This window comes from Cricetulus griseus, chromosome 2, assembly GCF_003668045.3.
Source record: "Cricetulus griseus strain 17A/GY chromosome 2, alternate assembly CriGri-PICRH-1.0, whole genome shotgun sequence".
Lineage (NCBI taxonomy): Eukaryota > Metazoa > Chordata > Mammalia > Rodentia > Cricetidae > Cricetulus > Cricetulus griseus.
This window is the reverse complement of record NC_048595.1, coordinates 225,777,978-225,802,764: the sequence shown is the minus strand read 5'-3', so window position 1 is coordinate 225,802,764 and position 24,787 is coordinate 225,777,978. Positions and strand designations below refer to the sequence as shown.

Here is a 24,787-nt window from a genome sequence, read left to right as displayed (position 1 = left end):
CTTGAGCTGGAGTGATCTCCTACTTTAGCCCCCAAGTAGATACAGCATATCACCATGCCTGATTCAACTTACAGATTTAATTATCAAATGCAGCAATGATGTAGAAGAACTTCTATCGTAGTAAAAACTAGCTAGGGGAAAACCATGACTCAAATAATATTTCTTCTTTGTAAAATTCTTCTTTGTCAAATATTCATACACACACGGCTAATATGTGTCATGACAAAACTAAATTTCTTTTCTGGTTTTTTGTTTTATTTTTTGAGACAAGGTTTCATTTCACTGTGTAGCCCTGGCTGTCCTAGAACTCATCTGTAGACCAGGTTGTCCCTGACTCTGCCTCACTAGTGCTGGGATAAAGCCATGTACTACCACTGCCTGCCTAGGTCTCTTTTCATAACAGAAAAACAAGTATCACCATACTGTTTTTGTTATCTGGGGTGGTTTCACTGAGACTGGTCCCCATAGGCTCATATGTTTGAATGCATGGTCTCTAGTTGGTGGAACTGTTTTGGGAAAGATTTGGAGGTATGGCCTTGTTGGAGGAGGTGTGTCACCAGGGGTGGGCTTCACACCAGGCCCAGTCTTTCTTTCTCTGCCTGCTGCCTGTGGATCAGAAGTGAGTTTTCAGAGCTACTGCTGCCTGCCTGCTGCCATGCTCCCTACCGTGATGGTCATGGACTCACCCTATGAAATAGTTATCAAGGCCCTAATTAATGCTTTCTTTATAAGTTGTCCTGGTTATGGTGTCTCTTCACAGCAATAGAACAGTAAGTAAGATTCCCCCTCCCCACTCTTGGGTTGAACCTAGAATTTCACACATGCTAGGCAAGAACTCTAACCACTGAGCTTCATCTCCAGGTCATATTGGTCAACTTTTGAAGAAAATGTATTTTGCAATAAAAATGATAGACATAGCTGGGTGGTAGTGGTGCACACCTTTAATTCCAGCACTCATGAGGCAGAGGCAGGGGGATCTCTCTGAGTTTGAGGCCAGCCTGGTGAGTTCCAGGACAGCCAGGGCTCTGGCAGAGAAACCCTGTCTCAAAAACTCAAAAAACAAATAAACAAACAAAAAACCTAAACCAAAACAACAAAAAAACCACTCCCCAAAACCAAAACCCAAAAAAAGACTTAATGTCTTTTTTTGAGAATTAATTAAAAATTAATTAAATTTAAATTTAAAATTAAAAATTAAAAATTAAATTTAAAAATTTAATTAATTAATTAAAAAAAGAATTAATGTCTACTGGTTTTAGAATCTAGTTACTATAAAAGTTGTTATGAAATAGAATAGTGGTAGCTGGAGAGATGGCTCAGTAGTTGAGAGGACTTCCTGCTCTTCTAGAGAACCCAAGCTCAGTTCCCAGAATTAATGAAATGGCTCACAATTGTATATAATTCTAGCTCAAGGGTATCTGATACACATACTAACACACACACACACATAAGTAATTAAAAATCATAAAGCATACTAACTTCAGTTAGAGAGATTTTTCTACTATGATCTTATATTAATTGTAAAACTAGTTTCAATAAAAAATAATATGCCTTTCATTATAAAACAGGAAATGATTCTTTTTCAAATTGAGGGTTGTCATTTAAATGTACTTACCAAGAGATTCTCTCCAGCCACTCCTCTGTTATTAAAAACCACACACCTAAAAATGAAGAAAGTGATTTTGTTATTTTCCACACAATTCTTTGTGGTGAAATGTTATTTATGATTTAATAAAGATTGTCTTAAGTATTAGAATGCAAAGCCAGCCACACTAGTTAAGTAGGCAGTGGTGGCACACACCTTTAATTCCAGGACTCAGGATGATCTCTGTGAGTTTAAGGCCACTCAGGGTTACAGGAGAGTGAATCAGTCTAAAAGATTAGTAGAGCTCATGCCTTTAATCCCAGCTCTAGAGAGGTATATAAAAGACAAGGAACCAGTGTCTTAGGCTGCATTGAGGAGAGGCAGCAGCAGTCTGAGGCTTGGTGAGAGCTTGTAGGAACAGTATTAACCCTTTTGGCCTGAGGTAGAAGTAAGAGCTAGTGGCCAGCTGCTTCAGTTTTCTGATTGTTGCTTAAAGTTTGAACCCCAACATGTATCTCTGGGTCTTTTATTTTTGTGTGTGTGTGTTACAATTCTTCCTAATGATATACCATTGAGATCAATTTACTGACACTAGCCTACAGCATTAAAATAGTAAAAAAAAAGTTGGACCAGGAATGTAGCTCAGTTGGTAGAGTGCTTGCCTAGCATGGTGAAGCCCTGGGTTCAAATTCTAGCACTGTATAGAGTGGTTAAGGTGATGCATGCCTACAACACTAGCACATGGGAAAGTAAAGGCAGGAGGATCACAAGTGCAATGTCATTTTTACCTGTGTAGCAGTAGAAAGTTTGAGACCAGCCTGGGAGAGATGGAGACCCTGTCTCAAAAATCTGCCAAACAAATAGACTGAAAAAATCTGTTTGAGGGACTTTGAGATATCTTAGCCGATAAAGGCACTTGCTGTCAAGCCTGACTTGAGTTCATTCCCATGACCCACAAAAGAGAAGTGACTCTTGCAAGTTGTCCTGAGTCTCCTGAAAGCACAATGGTGTATGAACACGAACACACACACACACACACACACACACACACACACACACACACACACACACACAATTAAAAATGCTTGTAATACTGAACTGAACTCTGGAACCCAGTTGTAGAGAGGAAAAATGAAGATCAAGAGTGCCGGACCAGGCTGGTGAATCCCACAGAAACAGCTGATCTGAACAAGGGGGAACACATGGTCCCCAGTCTGCTGTCTGGGAGGCCAGCACGGGACTGATCCAGACCCCTGAAAGTGGATGTCAATGAGGAGGCCTCGAACCCTATGGGGCTCTGGTAGTGGATCAGTATTTTTCCCTGGTATAAGAAGGGACTTTGAAGCTGGGTGTTGGTGGCTCAAGCCATACCCAGTAAAACAGACCACTTCCTGTTGGCTGTGAGTCAAAATGTAAAAACTCTCAGCTTCTTCTCTTCCCATCATGCTGATAATGGACTAAACCTCTGAACTGTATGTGAGCCACTCCAGTTAAATGTTTTCCTTTATAAACGTTGTGGTGGTCATGGTGTCTCTTCACAGCAATAGAAACCCTAACTAAGACACTATGTATCTGCATGGGAATGTGTACATGAACGTGGATGCCCTGGGAGGCAAGACAAGGGCATCAGATTCCTTCGGGCAGGAATTACAGTGGCTGTAAATTGTCATGTGGGTGCTGGGAACAGAACTCTGGCCCTCCAAAAGAGCAACAAGTACTTCTGACTGCTGGGTCATCTCTCTAGGTCTTTACGTTTTTAAAAACATCTTACTTGTTTACAAGTATGTATGTATATGTGGGTGTGCATTTGCATGGTATAAATATGGAAATTAGACAACAAATCTGTCCTTTCCTTCTGTCATGTAGGTCCGGAGGATGGAAATTATGTATGTCATCAGGCTTGGTGTCAAGCTCATTTACTTAGTCATCTTACCAGTTCCAAGACCAGAATTTTATAAGTGGTAAAAACATTACCACTGGTAGTGCTACAAATGCCTGATATAGTGGAATGGACCACCAATATACTACTACTTAGTGTTAAAATATTTAGCTCTCACTTAACTTTCAATTAACAGTTATATATTAACATTTCTTGGTAAAAAATCCTGACTCATACCTATATAGGTTCTTATGGATTTAGTGTATATGTGTGTGTAAGTATATATATTTTCATGCCAATTAAAATTCATTTTGTTTTTGTCTGTTTATCTATGCAATCAAGCCTGTGTAATATTCCAAGTTTTGCCTTTATTCCCAGCACTCCAGAGGCAGAGGAAGGTGGATCTCTGTGAGTTCGAGGCCAGCCTCATCTATAGGGTACATTCCAGGATGGGCTCCAAAGCTAGAGAGAAACCCTGTCTTGAAAAACAAAAACAACACAAAAAGATTCCATGTTTCTTCTTTTGGGGTGCTGTGACATTGTGCAGGTTTAGAGCAGGGATGAGTGAGCTGCTAGCCCTATAGGTCATGCTCAATTCTGATTTGCCTCTCAGGGTGTTAGGGTTCAAGGTACACCACCTCCATTGAAGGTGGTAGTTTAGATCTGGTTATTAACTTACTTATTTATTCTGTCATTGCTTTTTGCATCTGAAGTGCTATCTACAGAATTTTTAGGTCTAGCTACAAGGGAATAAATAGTTAAGAAAATCTCAGAGATCAGGCTAAGGAGATGATTTTGTCTAGTAAAACCCACATAAACCAGTCAATGTAATAGAGCACACTTGTAACCCCAGTGCTGTGGAGGCAGACAGGTAGTCTCAGGCGAGTGGGAAACTATCTCAAAGAACAAGGAGAATAGTAACTGAGGTTCTATGTGCAGATGCACAAAGACATACAAGCAGCCACATGCATGCATGCATCCACTAGCACAGAAATATAATTAGAAAAAAACCAGAAATATCACATCATAGCTGGGTGTGGTGGCACAAGCCATTAATCCAGCACTTGGGAGGCAGAGGGCAGCTTGGTTCGCACAGAGTTCCAGGCCAGCTAGGGCCATACAATGAGACTTTCTCCACTGATGGTTGTCCTTTTGTTTTAAGAATGGGATCTCCTACCTTTCCCCCCGGCTGGTTCTAAACTCAAGTTGAAGTCACCCTCTGCCTCAGCCTCCCAACTAGCTGGACTGTCAGGCACATTCCGCTATACCTGACTATTTATTTATTTATTTATTTATTTATTTATTTATTTATTTATTTGGTTTTTCAGAGAGGGTTTCTCTGTGCAGCTTAGAAACCTGTCCTGGAACTCACTCTGTAGACCACACTGGCCTTGAACTCCCAGAGATCTGCATGTTCTGTCTCCCGAGTGCTGGGATTAATGGTGTGTGCCACCACTGCATGGTTTATCTGGCTTCCTTTTCCTTCCCCCCTCCCCACAAAAGAATGGCAAGACAGACTATATTTATATATGTGGCCTTGCAAGTTGGCCACTATGAATCACTTGCATAAGCACCTAAGTCACATTGTGACCTTGAGCCTGAAGCTCCTAGTTAGGCAAGAACTGCTGCAGGGAGCAAACATTAAGGACAGATCCAAATGGCTTCTGGAATAAGATGTCACATGGCTGCAGTGTGAGAAGGCCACCAAGCTATAGAGGGGAGAGGAAAAGATGGTTTGCAAATGCATGCAAAAGCAACCTAGCCACCTGGGACTGCTCTCCAAGCTGCAGACTGAGCATGTGAGCTTTCCCCCAGGCAACCAGAGAAAGCGGATCAGAGCTCGGGACTCCTGTTAGAGAGGAAACTCATTTGATCTCTCCATCTTTGTCACAGCTGTCTCCTAGTTTGGGCATGGGCAGAAGGGTAAAGAGGAATGTGGGACCTGCTCAGCCAGGCTGCCCTCTCTCCCGCCAGCTGGTGAGAGGTGGTGACAAGCCCCTGTTAATTAGCACTGTCCAAACAAATGGGACAAATTTTTCCCCTTTTTCCAAATGACTTTAAATGGTATACACATAAAAAAATGGGACTGCTCAATGTTCTTTCTGCATTTTTAAACTATCTAATTTTCTTCTTCTCAAAGAAAGACATAACAAACGAACACATATGGGATGAAGGGGGCTGAGACATGGTGTGGTGGTTTGAATGAGAATGACCTCCATAGGTTCATGTGTTTGAATACTTGGTCCTTGGTTGGTGGAACTCTTCAGCAAGGATCAGGAGGTGTGACCTTGTCAGAAGAAGTGTGTCACTGGGGGTGAGACAGGTTTCAGAAGACTCATGCCATTTCCTATAGTCAGCTTTCTTGACAGACTATCTTTGGACCACCAGCCCACAAATAATGACCCAGAGACTATTATTAATTATGAAAGCGTGACCTTAGCTTAGGCTTTTCCCAACTAGCTTTTGTAACTTAATTCATCCATATTTCTAAATCTACCACATAGGGCTTGGTTACCTCATCTCAGTATGGCACATCTGACTTGCTCTGTGTCTGCTGGCAAAATTGTGCACCTAGATTCTTCTTCTCAGTTCTTCTCGTTCTGCCCAGATGCCCTGCCTATTCTCTCCTGCCCAGCTATTGACGATTTAGCTCTTTATTGAAGCAATCTGAAGGTGTCTTAGGCAGAGACATGTTTTTACAATATAAACAAATATTCTGCAACAATTCCCAGTGTGCTCTGCCTCCTGCTTGTGGATTTAAGCTGTGAGCTCTCAGCTGTTCCTGCTGCCGTGCTTTGCTCCGTCACCATGGATGTTATCCCTCTGAAACTAAACTCAGTTAAATGCTTTCTTTTGAAAGTTGCCTTGGCCAAGGCATTTTATTACAGCAATTGAAATATAACGAATGCAGAAGTTAACCTCAGTGTTAAGAGCTCATAGTGTCTGTGCAGGGGACTTGAGTTTAGTTCCCAGCACCCATGTCAGGCAGATCACAGTCACCTGCAATTCCAGTACAGTGGACACAATGCTGTCTGGCCTCCATGGGTACCTGCATACATGTATGCAGACACATAATTTAAAAAATGATTCTTAAAAAGGAAATCTGTTATTTAGAACTTTCTGTAACAAGAGAATATGTTAACCACAGTTTCACATGGCTTTCATGTGCCCCCAAGGGCTCCTATGTGGGAATTTAATTTAACTGTGAGGTATTAAGAGACTAGGCACTTAATCTATGAAGTTCATAGTGGGGCCTTTGGGAGATGACTGGGGTGTAGTCCTACTATTAAAGAAGAGTGAAGGATAGGACACCCATGTGAGCACTCCTTATCTCTTACCATGTAAGACCCTGAAGCCACTTTGGGATCCATCCAGAAGGAAGTTTATTACCATATGTGATACCCTGATCTTGGACCTCTGGAAAGTGAGTCAAAACAAACTTCTTTTCTCTATAAATATCCAGGTATTTCATTATTCCAGGGAGACAGATAAGTTTTCTCTAATGAAGGTGAAATAAAAGGCAGAGAGCCCAGGAGTTTTTTCTTTTCTTTTTTTTTTTTTTTTACATTCTAATCCCAGTTCCCCCTCCCTCCTCTCCTCCCGCTCCCCCAAATCTCTGCCCACCTCCCATCTGCTCCTTGGAGAGGGGAAGGCCTCCCTCAGGAAGTCTACTAAGATTGTCGATCATCTCATTGGGGCAGGACCAAGGCAACTCTCCACCCCCACACCCCTGTGTCTAGCAAGGCATCTCTCCATATAGAATGGGCTCCACTAAGGCAGTTTGTACATTAGAATTAGATCTTGGACCCACTGCCAGTGGCCTCATATATTGTCCCAGTGACACCACTGTTACCTATATTAAGGGAGTCTGGTTCGGTCTTATGTAGGTTCCCCATTTGTCAGCCCTGAGTCAGTGATCTCTCACTAGCTCGTAACCAGGATTTTTCAATCTTCAATACTATAGGTATTTTAGATTAATTTAATTTCAATTAAATTTGTTGTAGGGCTGTCATGTGCATTACAGAATGTTCAGTAATGTCTCTGGTCTCTACCACCTGAAAACCAGTAAAAATGCCCCAGGCATGACAATCAATAATGTTCTCAGGAGAGAGGAGGTAGTTAAGTGGTAGAGGCTTGCCTGTCACCTGTGAGGGCCTGGTTCCATCCCTAGCTCTGTTTGGATGCTGCCCTTGGTCCTCTGTGTAAAACTGCACCCTGCATTGTTACTGTGAGGTGGACTAGAGAGTGGCATCTGCTCAAGGTACCAGAACACATGTGGGCTTTCCTACCAAACACACAGGCACACAAAGGATCAGACAGCCCAGGACAGGCATTGAGAACACAAAAGTGAAATCTGTAAGATAAACAGAGTTTAACACAGTCTAAGATATTTTCTAGCTCAACTACCCCTCAGCTGTTTGTTTGTTTGTTTTATGAGACAGGGTTTCTTTGGGTAGCTCTGGCTGTCCAGGAACTCCTGTAAACCAGGCTGGCCTTGAACCAGAGATCCACCTGCGTCTGCCTCTGCTGAGATTGAAACCATTTGTAAGCCCATGATCCGGCTGACAAGGAAGCTACTTTTGCCATGGTATTGATGACTGCAGACAAACAGTTGATAAAGAGGGACAGAGAAGGCTTCAGTGTTTGCTGCCAAGCCTAATACCCTGCATTGGATCCCTGGGAACCATGTGGTGGGAGGACAGAACCAATTCCCACAGACTGTCCTCTGACCTCTAAGCACACTTGATGGCACTTTTGCCCCTACCCCACAAAACAGATGAGTAAAATACAATGATAAAACGTAAAAGTATGATTGAGAAGCTAATTAAAAAAAATGGTGCCAGGTACCACAAGGGTAACAGAACTGTGCTGTTTTTCTGGGATTTTGTTTTTTACTTTTTTTTTTTTTAAATGGAGAGTGGTGGATGTTTCTACAATTTTGTTCAAATGACTGCAGAACCTGGAAAAGCTGTTGCTGCTATTGATGCATAACATACTGCCATTATATATATATATATATATATATATATATATATATATATATATACATATATATATAATTTGAATTTTTGGAAACTTTAGCTGTGCTGTCAACTTTGGAAAAAAGTATCCCAGTTTACCGTGTTCAGTTGGCATTGTACAAAAATTAACAGCCATATTGTTCTAGAAATGTTGAACTTAATTTTTTTCCATTTGTATAGGGGTAACGCACTGTATTAAATATGTAAGATTTAAAAAAAAAAAAAAGAAGGGATTTGAGAGCCCATCCCATGTGAAGGGATGCTCTCTTGACCTGGACACATGGGGAAGGGCCTAGGCCCGGCCCAGGATGATGTGGTAGACTTTGGGGAGCCCCTTTTGAGGGCCTTACCCTGCCTGGGGAGTGGAGGGGGGATGGCTAGGGGCAGGTGGGATGTTGGGGGGAAGGGAGAGGGAGAAGGGATTGACATCTGAAGCAAGCGTGTTCCTAATTTGAACTAATAAAATAAAATTAAAATAAAAAAAGAAATAAAACAACACCAAAAAAAAAAAAAAACCCATAAAAGTAGAGGCATCAAGCAGAAATGGGTAGAGTGAGAGGAAGGTTCAGGGATCAGCTGCCACTGCCACTGCAACTGTTTACACCTTGACGGGGCATGTTTTATACACCTTGCAGGACTACTAAACATCAAAATGACCCATTCATTCAAAACCCTCATTAAGCAGAATCTACTAAACTAAAAAGGCAAATCAAAGCCTATAAGAGCGAAGAGAAAAACAAACAGCAACACACAAAGGCCCTCCAAGGAATACCTTCAGTTAGACTAACGGGCAATATTTTCACCTGACAAGAGGGTTCAATGTCCAATGAGTGGCACAGACAGGAAAGCTCTATGGGTTCAACATGGGCAGAACTGACATGACAAGTGTAACAAAGATGCAAGCTAACATTATATAAGCTGTCCTAAGGCTCAGGGCAGGAGGTTGCTATTGTAGTTGAAACATGGCTACTGTGGTGGTTTGAATGAGAAAGACCCCATAAGTAAATATGTTTTAAAGCTTGGTTCCCTGGTTGCTGAAACTGTTTGGGAAGGATTAGGGGGTGTGGCCTTGTTGGAGGTGTGAGTGGGGGTGGGCTTCACACCAGGCCCAGTCTAACTCTCTCTGCCTCCTGCTTGGGAATCAGATGTGAGCTGTCAGCTACTACTCCTGCTGGTTGTCATGCTTTCTACCATGATGATCATGAACTAACCTTCCAAAACTGAAAGTAGGCCACCGATTAAATGCTTTGTCACTTATGTCTCCTAGCAACTGAATGGTAACTAAGACAGTGATCTATGTATATATTAGTGCCTAAGGAGGCCCAAGAGGGCATCAGATCCCTTGGAGCTGCAGTTACAGCCATTGTGAGCTATTGGTGCAGGTACAGGGAACTGAACTCAGGTCTTCTGCAATAGCAGCAAACATTCCTAACTGCTGAGCCATCTCTCCAGCCCTAGGTACAGAGCTCTAATGCAAGGTTACAAAAGATGACAAGGGGCTCTATTTCCCGGAATGTTAGGACAGAGCTTATCAGGCCAACCCTTACATAGAATAGTGACGATAAACTTTCACAATATAAGCAGATAGAGAACAGCAGCAAAGCAGGCAGAAACTGAAAGCCAAGTTGACACACAGAGAATAGAACAGCAAGGAGGGGGGAGGAGGAGTTCCTGTTTAATTTTGTGAGGAGCAGCAACAGTTGGTATTTCAGTGCAGAAAAAAGTCCAGTAGAAATACTTTGTCTTATGATTTTGAAGAGTATAAAGTCTGCGACAATTATTATAGTTGGAGGTAGAGGAGACACAGAAGAGTTCTAAATTCTAATGAAAACTGGGCCCCAATCTCCACATTACTCCTGTTTCTGCCTCCTGTCTGGCTGGTTCTAAGCAGCAATTTTAAGGCTGTCAACTAGACAGATGTCAGTTGCTGTTAATCACAGATGATACAGGTTGAAATCTGAGTTTAGCCAAGCTATCTGCTGATAATATAAAGAAAAATCAGTACTATTCAGGAAAATATAACAATCCAAGCCTTTTCATTTTTTTCCCAGACAGGGTTTCTCTATGTAGCCCTGGCCATCCTGGAACTTGCTCGGTAGACCAGGCTGGCCTCAAACTCATAGAGATCTGTCTTCCTTGGCCTCCCAAGTGCTGGGATCAAAGGCATGCACCACCACCCAGATTTTTGAAAATGGATCATCCACAACACAACTCAAAATTAGTGAGCCATGAAAAATGGGAAAACATAACCCACATTAAAGAAATACGACAACTGTTCCTGGTGTGGTCCAGATGGTAGAATCAAATCAAAGCAAGCCTAGAATACGTGTGTTTGTGTGTGTGTGTGTGTGTGTGTGTGTGTGTGTGTGTGTGTGTGTGTGTGTGTGTGTGGTGTGTGTAAAAGAATTAAAAAAGAAAAGCCCAGGAAAGAAACAGCACTTACAAAAACAGAAGTTCCTGAGGCTGAAGAGATGGCTCAGCAGTTAACAGCACTGATGCTCTTTCAGAGGACCTGGGTTCAGTTCCTAGCACCCACATGGTGGAGCCCAGATGTCTATAACTATAGTTCTGAGATATCTGAAGCCATCTTCTGGCCTCCTCAGGCATCAGGTACACACATGGCACAGGGACATAGGTACAAAATAAAGATAAATAAATCCTTTAAAACCGGAAATTCCAAGAGGCTGAGAATATAGCTAAGTGAGTCCTTAGCAAGCACAAGGCCAAGTTTATTTCCCTAGCATCATAACAAACAGAAACTCAGTTGCTGGTTTAATATAAAAAGAGGCAGGTGTGCTGGCACATGACCTAGCACTTAGGAGGCAGAGACTGCCAGCATATCTCTGTGAGTTCAAGGCCAGATTATCCTGGTCAACATACCAATTCCCAGGCCAGCCAGGGCTACCCAGTGAGATCTTGTAAACAAACAAACAAAACCCCCAGTATCAAAATACTTGCTATACATGTAACTGTAACTGCAGAAAGAAAAGACAGGAAGAATAAAGAAAAATCAAAGAACTAATATCCCCAAACTTTCCAAATTTGATAAAATATGTAAATTTATAGATTAGAGAAAGGCAGAATAGGAATTTAAAAAATAGAAAATGAATTACAAATAGTATTTCTTAAATCTACTGTATCATTAATTACATTAAATATAAAAGTACTAAAAATTCCAATTAAAGGGCTGGAGAGATGACCCAGTGGTTAAGAGCACTGACTGCTCTTCTAGAGGACCTGAGTTCAATTCCCATCACCCACAATGCATCTCACACCTGGTTGTAACTCTAGTTCCAGGGCTTCAGGCATGCATGCAGGCAAAAACCAATTAACATTAAATAAAAATAAATTATTTAAAAATTCCAATTAAAAAGCATAAACTGTTAAACTAGATAAAGCAAGGTATATTATAGTTTTGGGGGGTTTGTTTTTTTGAGTCAGGGTTTTTCTATGTAGTGCTGTCTGTCCTGGAACTCTCTGTGTAGATCAGGCTGTCCTCAAACTCACATAGACCTACCTGCCTCTGCCTCCAAAGTGATGGAACTAAAGGTGTGCGCCACCATGACCAGCTTGAGTTTTCAGTTTTTGAGACAGTCTCTTGTAAACTAGATTTGAAATCATTTTGTAGCTGAAGATGATCTTGAACTTCTGAACCTCCTGTTTCTATCTCCCAAGTGCTGGAATTATAGCCTACTATATATGCTATCAGGTTTAAAAATAGAGACACTATGGAAGTTAAATAATGAAAAAGAATGTAACATGTAAACGGTAAGCATGAAGTCATAATAACATCAGTTAATTGTGTTCCCTGCCTCATGACATGACATTAAAAACAACCTATCAGGTTCCTGACTTAGGCTCAGTGAAGGGACAACAGGCACTCTGTCAGACTACAAAAGTAAAAAAAGCCCTGGCCTACTTGAAGCAGTCCAAGGAGATGGATGATGAAGACAAGGCTTCCAAGTAGAAACAAGAAGAGGATCAGAACAGGTTCAGGGACTTAAAGCAAAGGCTGAGAGAAAGGGCTCCCTGACTACAGGTGAAATAAAATACCAGGCAAGAGTAAGCTGCTCCTGATGCTCAGGATTACTGTGACCCTTGATTCATTTCTACTTAAACACCTGCATTTCTTGTTATAAATCTTTTGTCACCTACAATGTGAGCTGCCTGGCACGGATGCTGGGAACTGAACTGTGGTCCTCTGGAGAGCAGTAAACACTCTGAACTCACCCCTGAGCCATCTCTCCAGCCTGCATGATCTTAGTAAACAATATTTTTGGCATTTGAAGAGTTACTTGCCATGAACTGAGCATCTTGACATCCAAGGATATAAAAAGTTATCAAAGGAGTTTTGTGTGGTGGTGCATACCAAGAATGCTAGAATGTGGAAGGTGAAAGCAAGGAACATCAGGAATCCAAGCCCAATATCAGCTACAAAGAGAACTCAAGGTCAGCCTGGGCTATATAATACCCTGCATCAACAATGAAGTTGCTAGGGCTCATCAAGAACTAGTAACATTCCAAATAGCCTAGCAGAAGCCATACAATTATCTGTAGCAAAGGCATGAAGCTCAATCTTGATCTTGTTACATAGTAGCTGTATAATTTTGGTTAAACTATTACATGGCTTGGTGAATTCAAGGCCATCCTGTGCTATGTGATGAATCTTAAGACAGCATGGGCTACATAATGAGAACCCGGCTCAAACAAAACATGTCTTAGAATTAGGTGTATATGAAATAAGATTATATATAGTGCATAGTAAGGAATCTATTACTAACAATTAATCAACAAAGCTAATTTGAAATTTTCATTTCCAATTGACATGATTGTATAAATCAGCAAATGATACTGCATGACAATTCAATACATTCCAGTCCAGGTCTCTATTCTTTCTGCATATCTTCTGCCAACTAAATATGTAGCCCAATTAGCTGAGTGTTCATGGGTAACAGCAGCATCACAAGGCATGGCAAGAAGCATGGATTGTAGGTTGGTAAAGAAGCCAGCAGCTTCCCTGCCTCAGCAAGGCACATCTTTCTGTTGGCTCAGTCACTGCCTGGCCAGGCAGGCTACTCTAGGCTTTCTTAGGCAATAGGCTACCCAATGCACCTTACTGCTAGTTGGCCCTTCTGGAATGATTAAGCTTGTCCAGAAGCTAGATAATGGCCCTCATTCACTCCTATAGACTCTAAGAACAACACTTCCTAAATTGTTTGTTCTTGGTGAGGGACCAGTTAATGTTCTTTGTAGAGGCTCACATGTATGTGAGCCTCATAATTCTAGGAGGAAGAAGGTATCCTCTGCAAAACAGAAAATGAAAGAGCAGGGAGGTCAGAAAAAGATGTTCCTAGAAGCACAAGTAGTGTCTAACCCAGCTGCAATTTCCTGACCCAGCTCACCATTCCGTCCTTGTTATCTATGCTAGTAACATTCACGTCTCTCTTTCCAAAGAGGATGGGTGTTCTGAACACAGAGTACATCTGATGGGCATGCCAACTTTTGTAACAGAGCTCTGACCCTGAAAGGTTTGAGGTTATTTCCATGTGTGTAAGTGTGTTGGGGATGGAAGCAAAGCCTTGGGCATACTGGGCAAGTACTTGGCCACTAAGATACACCTTTATCTTTGAGGGGTATTTGTCAGTGGACTATCTAACAATGGGACCACTTGTCGGTATCTACCACAATTATTTTCTAGTCTATCATTACATAATTTAAACTTTTCACCTGTGTTTTCTAATATGCTTAACATAGTTAGTCTCAAGAACAATAAGTTGTTATTACCTCATTTTTCACACTGGAAAATGTTATTTTTACAAAAAGTAAATTATCAAGATAAGAAGTTTCTGATGTTAACTTAAAATAGCTTCTAATCTAAAATGGGGGAGGAATAAACTCTTGCTTCAACAACTCCATTTTCCTTAACTTGGTTTTCTTCATTCTTCCTCCCTTGGAGGAATCTACAGATTGTCCCAAGGTACTGCTAATGACGCTGGAAATGTAACATCTCATTGGAACCTGTGATAGCTTGGTTACCACACCCCTAAATAAAGCCCCAAACAGAAAAGTAAAGACACACTTGAAAGCAGTGAAATTTTAACCTTATTTAAGCCATTTCTCAAATGAGTCTCTCTCTTTGCTGCCAATCAGTGGGTTCCATGGTGACTGAAAAGCCACTATCCTGTCAGACCACTTAACAAAATAGGCTTTCTCTAAGTAGGAAAAAAGTAGTCACACATGTTTTAAAATGCAAGTCTTAAGGTTGAAAAATTCTCAAAAAAAATTAAGAAAGATGCCCTCCCTTTCTTCTGACTCAACTTCCCCATCTCTCTCCTCTCCTTGCCAGCTTTACTTGGTTTTCTTATATGCTTGTATATGCTTGGCTCCTGCACTGGCCGACCCCAAGGACATCAGATGATAACAATCCATTTTGGGGAAATTTCTAGAGACCATATCCAGGGCCTCACACACGCTAGGCAAACACACTAGCACTAAATTGATCCTCAGCCCTCAACCCTTGTGTGTGCACCCTTAAAACATGAGCATGTTTTCTACTCTCCTTGTGTTGCCCTGGGTACTGGAGTTGAAGTGATGGGATTGGGGAGGTGGCTCAGTGGTGAAGTCCTGACTGTGCAAGCATGAGGACCTGATTTCAGAGTCCTGTGTAAAAGCCAGGCACAGCAGAAAACACCTGTAACCCCAGTGTATGTGGGAGTGACACAGACAGAGACAGGTAGGGCCCAGAGCCTTGCTCACCAAGCCAGTCTAGCTAAAATGGTAAGTTCCAGGTTCAGTGAGAAACCTTTCCTGCCCCCCACAGAAGGAAAGAAAACACACCCTCTGTCAACTTCCAGCTTCCACATGTGCAAACATGGACAAGCCCATTTGTATCTACACATATGTACATCATATACATGCCATAGAGTTAAAGTGTTCATCGGCTGCGAGAGCACACACACACACACACACACACACACACACACACCACCACCACCACCACCACCACCACCACCAAAATAAAACAACAATAAAACCAAACTCAAATGACAACCAAGTCTGGATTGGGGAAATGGCTCATTCTGTATAGTAAGGACTTGAGTCTGAGCCCCAGAACCCATCCTATAAAACTGCTGGTGGGGTTGGGGAGATGGCTAAGAGCATCGGCTGCTCTTCCAGAGGCTGAGGGTTCAATTCCCAGAATCTATGTGGCAGCTCACAACTGTCTGTAACTCTAATCCCCAGGGATCTGGCTTCTACAGGGTCCAGGCATGCACATGGCACATAAACATAGGCAAAACACCCATACACATAAAAATAAATAAATAACAGAGTGCTGCATGGTGATAGTGCACATCTGGAATTCCAGCACTGAAGATGCAGAGACAGGCAGCTTCTTGGGGATCACTGATCAGCCGGCTTTGTCTATTTGCCAAGCTTGAGACCAGTGAGGGACCCTGCTTCACAACAGAACAAAACTAGAGAGTCCCTTTGGCCTCTACATGCTTGTATATATAAGCATCACGCACAGTGTGTATGTGTGTGTGTGTGTGTGTGTGTGTGTATGTGCCTGGGCTCTGGGTACTGACAAGTTGTGACTGTTACCTGGACTTTCAGGACAAAGACATCTGTGACTTACTTTTACTCCACTTTGGTGCTGGGGATCCATCCCAGGGCTCATGTATGCTGAGCCAAGCACTCTTACACTGAGGATACCTTTCAGCACAACCTGAATTTTGTTGGGGCCTTTGTTAGCTGGGTTTTCTGTCAGTTACAGTCAATTGTGGGCCTGCAGAATGCTCACTTCCCTGTTTCTGCATATGCTGTCACCTCAACTAGACTATAGGTTCCCGGGAAGTATAAGCTCTGATACTGCACAGCACCGAAAGACTTAATGACTGACCTACATTTCAATGAGCTTGTTATTACATAATTCTGGATGGGTCACTCTTTAGTATTAGCTGGGGGTGAAGCATAATGATAAATGACTAAAAAGGCCAAGGTAAAAGCTGATCCAGATATAGTCAGACTCACTGTTTTCCCCTTGTTTGTGTTGTAGTCCAGGAAATCAATTCAGAGAATGGAAAAAGGACTTTAAAAAAAAACCAGGATATTATTTAGGTACAAAACACAACCTATTAGGCTCTGTTACTACATGTAGGTTTCTTTTATTATGCTTTTAAAAAACTTCATTTTCTTGATGAGTGTTTCATTATGTTGCTCAGGCTGGGCCCCAAACTCCTGGGCTCATGTGACCCTCACTATGGGTATGTATGTGTTTATATGCAGGCCCAGAATTGGCTGTAACTGACAGAAAACCCAACTAACAAAAGCCCCAACAAAATTCAGGTGTTTGTGTGTGTGTATGTGTCACAGTGTTCATGTGGAGGCCAAAGAACAATCTCTGATGTCAATCTTCAAGTTCTACTTTGTTTGAAACAGGGTCTCCTTGTCATCTTTTTTTTTTTTTTTTTTTTTTTTTTCTGCTTTGTATGCTAGGGTAGCTGGCCCACGGTCTTCTGGGGTTCTCCTGTCTATTCCCATGTTCTGGGAAGAGCAATGGATTACAGGCACCTGTGCTGCACCCGTGACAGTTGGTTTTTTGTTTGTTTTAGAACATGGTTCTGAGGGTTTCCAACTCAGGTCCTCATGCTTGCATGACAAATGGTCTTTATCACCTGAGCCATTTCCTCAGCTACTGAATTGCGATTTTTTAAAGAAGCCAGCATGGGAGCTAGAGAGACAAGTTACAGGCACTGGTCAATCTTCCAGAGGACCCAGTTTTGGCTCACAGCATCCACACTGTAGCTCATGACCATCTGTAACTCCAGTTTTCTGGTATCTGATACCCTCACACAGACATAAATGCAGGTAAAACACAAGTGCACATGAAATAACCATACATAAATCCTAGGAGAGGAGGAAGAGGGAGAGGAGGAAGAAAGAGGAAGATATGCCCATCAAGCCTACCAATTACCTGCAGCACTTGGGCAACGGAGGCAGCCTGAGTACACACTGAGTAGTCTAGCCTAGGCTACAAAGTGAGACTGTGTCTCAAAGGAAAAAAAAAAACAACACTTTTTGTTATTGGAGGGAACTAAACTTTGCCTAGGCCTTTTCCCATGGGATATTTTTCTCTAAACCTACTTGTGACCCTGAGACCTTTCTTATTTCATATGACCTCCAGGAAACATTTGTCCCAACAGATTGATAAAATTGGAAAGCATTTATCTGGCTCAACAGTAATCTCCTCCAAGAGGGCATTTTGCAACCATAGTGCTGTGAAGATGGTCACTGTAAGCAGGTCAAATATTCTCTATCCAAGCCTATTTACCTTTGACCTAGTTAGAACACTTTTGCTCATAATTATCTCCTATCAACTTTGTCCTAGTTTCCTTCCCATCAATCATTGATTTTGAGTGAGAGGAAAATGTTGTGTTTATAGCAACCATAAACCCTTCCTTTTCATTCATCCATAGGCTGCAGTTAGATTCTCTCTCATGTCTCAGTATCCTACCAGACAGCACAAGTTCCCCAATGACCTGACACAACTCACACTCTGGCCCTATCCCCTCCCCCAAGTCTTCTGTTTTCACATGAGTGGAGCTGAGTCCTCCACATCACATGGATACTTAGGTCTGTCCACAAAACTCTGTAAGGAGACATTACAACATGTCTCGTGCCCCTGACACAAGATGCAAAGTGCCTTGTGCTCCTAACTTAGAAAAAGTTCCTATTCTGATCAGACTAGAGGATGACAGAAAGAAGACATTTTCTAAAGACCCTTTGCGTGTGGACAAGTATTGTACACACCCCATCTAAATCCCCTGACATAAGAGAGGGAACTGTGGTGAGGCAATCCAGTTAACTGCTAGGATCACTCTGTATGTGGCAGTCCCAACATGAGAGTCCAGGTTGAATCCTAAAGCCCATATTACAAAGCCTTCCTCAAGCCCTGTTATCCTAGCCCCGCACCTGCAACAGCTCAGCTCCTTTCTGCCTTCTCAGGATGAAGAACAGCCTTCGGTCAAGCTTTCAGATTTACGTTTTACTTCAGTGGTTTTGAGACTACCTGTCCTTTCTGTAGTCATCAGCAACCCTTGTTCGGACTCTGGGGTGACTATCTCATTTGCCCTGCTTTGACCAGTAGAATACAGAAGTAATACTGTAGTAGTTCTAAGTTTGGGCCTTAGAACTCACAGGCCCTGACAGCTTCTGCTTTTACATTTAGTAAACGCTCTTCCACCCAGAGAACAGAGTGAGCCTGAGGGTAGATGAGGCATTTTGACAGCTGAGTGGTCCCAAGCATGTAGCCTTCCTAACAGCTAACCACATATGCACAAATAATCCTGGCTAAGGCTGAATTTCGAGACCTGAACCCAAACTGCCAGCCCCTGGGACTGAACAGAATGGTTATTTTAAACTGCTAACCTTTTTTTTGGGGGGGGGGTGTTGCTAAATGGCAAAAGTGAAATGATACAGCCTCTCTGACTTAGGTCAGAGACTTCAGTTTTTTGTTTTCTCAAGGCTCTATTTGTTTTTGGTTTTTTTGTGGGTTTTTTGTTTGGTTTGTTTTTTGAGATAGGGCTTTTCTGTGTAGATTCGGAACCTGTCCTGTAACTTGCTCTGTAGATCGTGTTGGCCTCAAAACTCACAGAGAATGTTTTGCTTCTGCCTCCAGAGTGCTGGAATTAAAGGTGTACGCCATCACTACCTGGCTCAAGGCTCTATTTGTAAAACTCAGAATTTCTTTGTGTTTGTGTGTGTATGTGTTTCATGTACTTGTTGGTATGGGTGGGTACATGTGGGTGCATGTATGTGGAGGAAAGAAGTTGATCTAGGTGGTCTTTCCCCAGTCACTATCTGCTTTAGCTTTTCAAAAAAGGGTCTCTAAGTGGACCTGATGCTCATCAATCTGGGTGGACTGGCTGACCTATGAGTTTCAGGATTTAACTTCCACCATTTTTCCCAGTGCTGGGATACAGGCAATTACCTCACTGTCCAGCTTTTTTTTTTTAATGATTATTTTATGTGTATGAGTGTTTGTCTGCATACATGTATGTGTATCGGGTTGCATGCCTGGTGCCCAGAAGAGTCTGGAACTAGACAGTGGTGAGCTGCCATGTGGGTGCTGGGAACTAAGTCTGTCCTCTGCAAGAGCAGCAAGTGCTTGTAATTGCTAATCCACCTCTCTACTTCCTGAGCTCAGCTTTTCACGTGGATTCTGAGGATCCGAACTCACATTCTTCTGTCTGCTGGGCAGGCACTGAGTGACTGAGTCATTTCCTCAGCCAGACTCTAAGTCCCAAGGTCACGGGAGAGAGGACTGACAATTGCCTTGCCTTTCCTCCTCCTTCCTGCCAAGGCCAGTCTGATCTAGTCCCGAAAACTTCCCACTCAGGCTGAAATACCCCAAGTCTCCTGTGATGAAACCCTGGGCCTCAGGGTCTCCACAGCCTCATGAACCCAGAGCAGTGACAAACATGTAATGACAACTCTCTGAGGTTGAGCAGGAGGACCCGAAGTTCAAGGCCATCCTTAACTGGTTCTTTAAGCTGCTGACAAAGAACTGGCCCAGCCTTCTCCTTACAAGGTCCCCAGGAAAGTATTAGTTTTCAGAATCTTTGTGTCTTCTCATAATTCTAGCACAAGCCTTCCCTACATTTTGACTGCATAGTGACTTTGATGTGAGCCTGGGCTATATGGGATCCTGTCTCAAAACTGGAATTGGGCAGTGGCTTTATAGATCTCTACTTTTTTAGCATAATCACATTTTAGATGTAAATTAGAAACAAGTTTCAATGCTGTTTAAATGGAATAATCGTGGATCCCTGCTACTTCTTAGCAAACCCCAAATCTAGAATACTTTGAGCTTCTGAGAGAATGCTACTTTATGAGCATAACAGGCTTTGTTTGTAAAAGATCAGAGTTAACTTGTTAAAACAGAATTTCCTATTATATTTCCCTCTTTATGATGAAGTGTCATATAAATGAGTATTTCCAGTTTAGAAAAAAAAAAAGAGGTTGACTCTACACACAAGTCACAGAGTGTACCATTGCAATATCACCACCAGCTACGGCAATATTGCCATCAGCTAAAGAGGAGCATCACAGCAAAAAACAGTACCTTTCATAACAGCCTTGCTTTAAGACTCCAGAGCTGAATCTGAAATGTAAAGCTGCCAAGTCACTTGGAAAAATTAAATTGTACCTGGTGGCCAAGTTGAATAATGGTTGTTTAAAAATGCTATGGTATCAGCTGGCCAGCAGTCATGTGCACCTGCAAATTCAGGTGGACAAAAAAGGAACTGATTGCCTATGGAAAAATAAGGCTGACCTACAATTAAAGCTGAACATTTTCCACACTTGGATCTAAGCCAGTCGAATAAGATTAACAAACCTAAGGCCCAAAATCGAAGTGTGATACGAGACCTCCTGTTGTTCCCTGTCCCAGGGCTTGGAACTGCTATTCTGCACAGCACTCTCTTAAGGGGTCTCTTATTTCTCAGGCGTGGCAGCATGTGTGGGGACATGACACTATCAATTCCCAGGTGCTCTAATATCATTTCTCATTTATCCTAACCTTATTGTATGGTACTATGCTAAGAGTCATTTCCTACAAGGTGATCAGTTAGGAAATGGAGACAAAAGAGGAATCAGAGTTAAGTAATAATTTAGGAGATTTCTTAATTCATACATGAGGGAGTGTGAATATGTCTGTATTTGAAACATACCTCCAAGGAAAATAAAAATTTTGTTTGTTTTTTTCAAGACAGGGTTTCTCTGTGTAGCCCTGACTGTCCTGGAACTTGCTCTGTAGGCCAGGTGGCCTCAAGCTCAGAGATCTGCCTGTGCTGGGACTCAAGGTGTGCACCACCACCTGAAGGAAATTTGGGAAGGGGGTAGGGTTTCTCTCTATGTACCCTAATAGTCTGGAACTTTCTACAAAGATTAAGCTGGCCTTGAACTCACAGTAATCATCTTGCCTCTGTCTCCCTAGTGCTGGGATTAGAGGCATGTGCTGCCATGCTCACTCAGTCTGAAATATTAATATGTCATGGGAATTAAGTGAAAAATGGGAAATAATCTTTCACAGGTACCTGTATCCTAATTCTTCACTGAGATGGATCATATGAAGGATGTAGGATTCCTTGCTTGTTCCAGTCAGGCCAGGTAACAGCAAGATAGTAGGTCTGGTGCTGGCATCCACATAACACGAACTGTCATTGTTATCAGACCAGTCCAGTGAGATCTGTCCTCCATCTGCTGTCTTAATGAGTTCACTGAAAGTAAGGGTTCCAAAGGCATGACTGAGCAGTGTTTTTACATTGCATCTTGGTGTTTTCATTCTATAAATATGACAGTATCTGTTCATATCAAAATAGCTTACCCACATTCACACATGCATAACTATAAACCACTTTCTTTCATTACAGAAATATTATAAAGATTAATTCCATATTTCCAGCAGTCCCATAACAGGTAAGAGGTAAAAAATGAATTTCAGAAGGGGATAAATCAGGGTAATTGGGGTGTGTATGTGTGAATGTGGTCAAAATACATTATTTAAATGCACAAAATTATCATTGAACCAATAAATTATTTTTTTAAATGAACTTAAAAAAGAATAAGCTTCAAAGAACTTCAAATATTGGGTGGGAGTGTGGTAAGCCCCAGCACACACACACACACACACACACACACACACACACACACACACCTTCATATATTTATATTAGTCATTTCCTTATTACTCTCAAATGCATAGCATTTAACCCCTATTGATTAAGGTCATACAGATACCAACAGGGAACTCTGCTTAGATTCAGTGCTGACTTTTTCTATGCTACAACTCTCTGACTCAATAATGCATCCCTCACTAAGTACCCTACAAAGTTTGCTTCCTGAATGACTTCTCACAGAGCATCTATGGGTCCAACAGAGAGGAAAGGAACTCCAGAAAGACCAGATGACTCAGGGAAATTGGTAATAGACACCATTTAATCTCCTGGTTAGATATGTTCCCACCCACATCTGCAACACCTCAAAACATTATCCTCAAAAACCCATGTGCTTGTTACTATGAGCTCTTTTGTGGGAACACACACACAAAACCTGAAGCGACTGACAGTCTTACCCATGTGCAGAGCTGGACAACACCTGAATAATTAGTGCATCTCTCATCAAGGTGCCTAGGTCCTCAAGGACAAATCTGGAAACAGTCCCCCCCAAAACATAGCGCTTCTCACATCCCAGAAATAAGATATGGCTTCTGCCCATTTACATTAGGATGAAAAAAGAAAAACAGGCAGGGAAGAGCAACACTTGAATATTTTCCTGCAGCTGGAGGTAGGTGGGTAGGCGGGGCATCCCTCCTATTTTCTTCTCTTAAGTTGTTTCTTTTGTTAACCACAGATGGACTAACGAAGAACTGGAAGCAGGAACTAACTAAAACCTGTGATTTGGAAGGTATGTCTCAGTGACTTACTTCCTGTACTGCACCAGGGGCTTGGCAGTGATGAAGGGTCTCAGCAGTGTCTGTCCTCGGCTCTCCCAGCACCATACTGTCGGGTAATAGGTTTCTGTCACCACGGGACAGTGGTCCTGGAGGAAGCGGCCGAAATTCTTCCCTCCAGTCACTAACTGCGGTTTCTGCCGGGAGAAGCAGCATCGGTGAGGGGTCCAGAACAAAGTTTACGGCGGCGGTCGTAAACCAGCAACCAGCAACCAGAGGATTTATCGGTGTCCCCACCCGCAGGCCGCGCGCGAGCCCTCCGATTCATCTCCTCGGAGACTGACGCCCAGAAGCCACAATCACAACAGTCCCAAGATGCACTCAGTTGCATCCCGGGGGAAATGCAAACTGAGCGCCGGGTGTCCTCCCCGAAGTACCACGGCTGTGCTGTCCGGTCCGGGGCAGGTCCTAGCTAGTGGCTAGCGCTGTCCGCGAGCCCTCGGGGCCCCGGGGCTCGCCACGCTCCACCGCCCCCGCCCCTGGCTCACCTTGGCAATGCTGCTCAGGTAGTAGCAGGCGTAGGCGACGCTGAAGCCCAGGATCAGCGACAAGCCCACGCCCGAGCCGAAGAAGCCGACGCGGACCTGGTGCTCCAGGTAGAGCGCCAGCTCCCGGGACAGCACCCGCAGGTCCATGGCCAGGCGCTGCATGGCGCGAGCGCGGCGCAGCTGCGGCGGAGGCCGGCCTGCCCGAGGGCCCGGACCCGCGATGCGGGGGAGCGGTGCCTGCGGGGCGGAGCGCGGCCTCGGCCAACCGCGGCCCGGGAGGCGTGGCCCGCCCCGCCCCGCCCTGCCCCGCCCCACCCGCGAACCTTCCAGACGCGCGCTGGAACGCCCCGGTGCCGTGGACCCCCCGGTGTCCCTCGAGAGCCGGGAGAGAGCACGTGAGCCCTGCAGAAGAAAATGGGCCTGGCCGCCACCTGCCGCCGTGACCTTGAGCTCGGATGGCAGCGGTTTGCAGAGAAGCGGGCACTTGCTTCGGATTCCAAAGTTGCAGCGGAAAGAGAGCTTGCACTACGCAGGGAGAGAATCCTCCATCCCACCGGAGCTTGTGTCCCTGGGGAAACTCTCCAAAGAAAAAACATCCCCTCAACTGCAGACACTCATGCTCGACTTTCAGTCTCCGGTGAATCTTTTAAATAGCCAAGGGCTATTATATGAGAGCTGGGTCTTGAAAAGGTCAGGAACCGGAAGTAAGATTCAATCATGTGGTTGATTAATGCCGTGAACTCTCAGGTGTATGGCATTTCGGGCTGATTATGCAGGATGCACACAGGGAAGCATTTTTCGAAGTAGGCTCTCTTAGGCTTGTTTGTGGCGATGTGACTAAAGTCTGAAAGACATCTGAAACAATTGTGGCTAGGCGTATATAGGCAAACAGTGAAGGCAAGGGCTGATGAGACTACGAAAAATGTCAGTTTTAGATTATTTGAATATATCGATTTTTTTATTTTTAAAGACAGAGTCTTATGTAGCTCAGGCTTGCCTTGAACGCACTGTGTAGTCACGGGTGACCCTGAACTTCCACCCTTCCTGCTTTCACCTTCCTAGTGCTGGGATTATCAACCAAACTGGGATTAGCACCAAAACAGGTTTATGCAGTGCAGGGGACTGAACCCAAGGTTTTGTGCTGCTAGGCAAACACTCTACACTGAGCTACCTGCCTAGCTGTACATTGCTTATTTTTATATCAGCACATGATAGTTGTATTTTATGGATTAGAGTGTGAGATGGCAGTACATGTGTAATCTATAATGATCAGTCCCAGATAGCTAGCATGTCCATAACTGC

General features: G+C 43.2%; 1 protein-coding gene across 1 annotated transcript in view; it reads right to left on the bottom strand.

The window, feature by feature from the left end:
- Positions 1 to 23,699, bottom strand: part of Abhd3 (abhydrolase domain containing 3, phospholipase) — a 46,243-nt gene extending 22,544 nt beyond the window's left edge. Inside the window, exons 1-4 of the mRNA XM_027404322.2 lie at positions 23,486 to 23,699; positions 22,971 to 23,134; positions 21,583 to 21,765; positions 1,616 to 1,661 (exon numbers count right to left, since the gene is read on the bottom strand). Coding sequence (XP_027260123.1) covers positions 1,616 to 1,661; positions 21,583 to 21,765; positions 22,971 to 23,134; positions 23,486 to 23,647 — 555 coding nt within the window. The 5' untranslated portion in view covers positions 23,648 to 23,699. The remainder of the gene's footprint in view (positions 1 to 1,615; positions 1,662 to 21,582; positions 21,766 to 22,970; positions 23,135 to 23,485) is intronic.
- Positions 23,700 to 24,787: the final 1,088 nt, after the last annotated feature.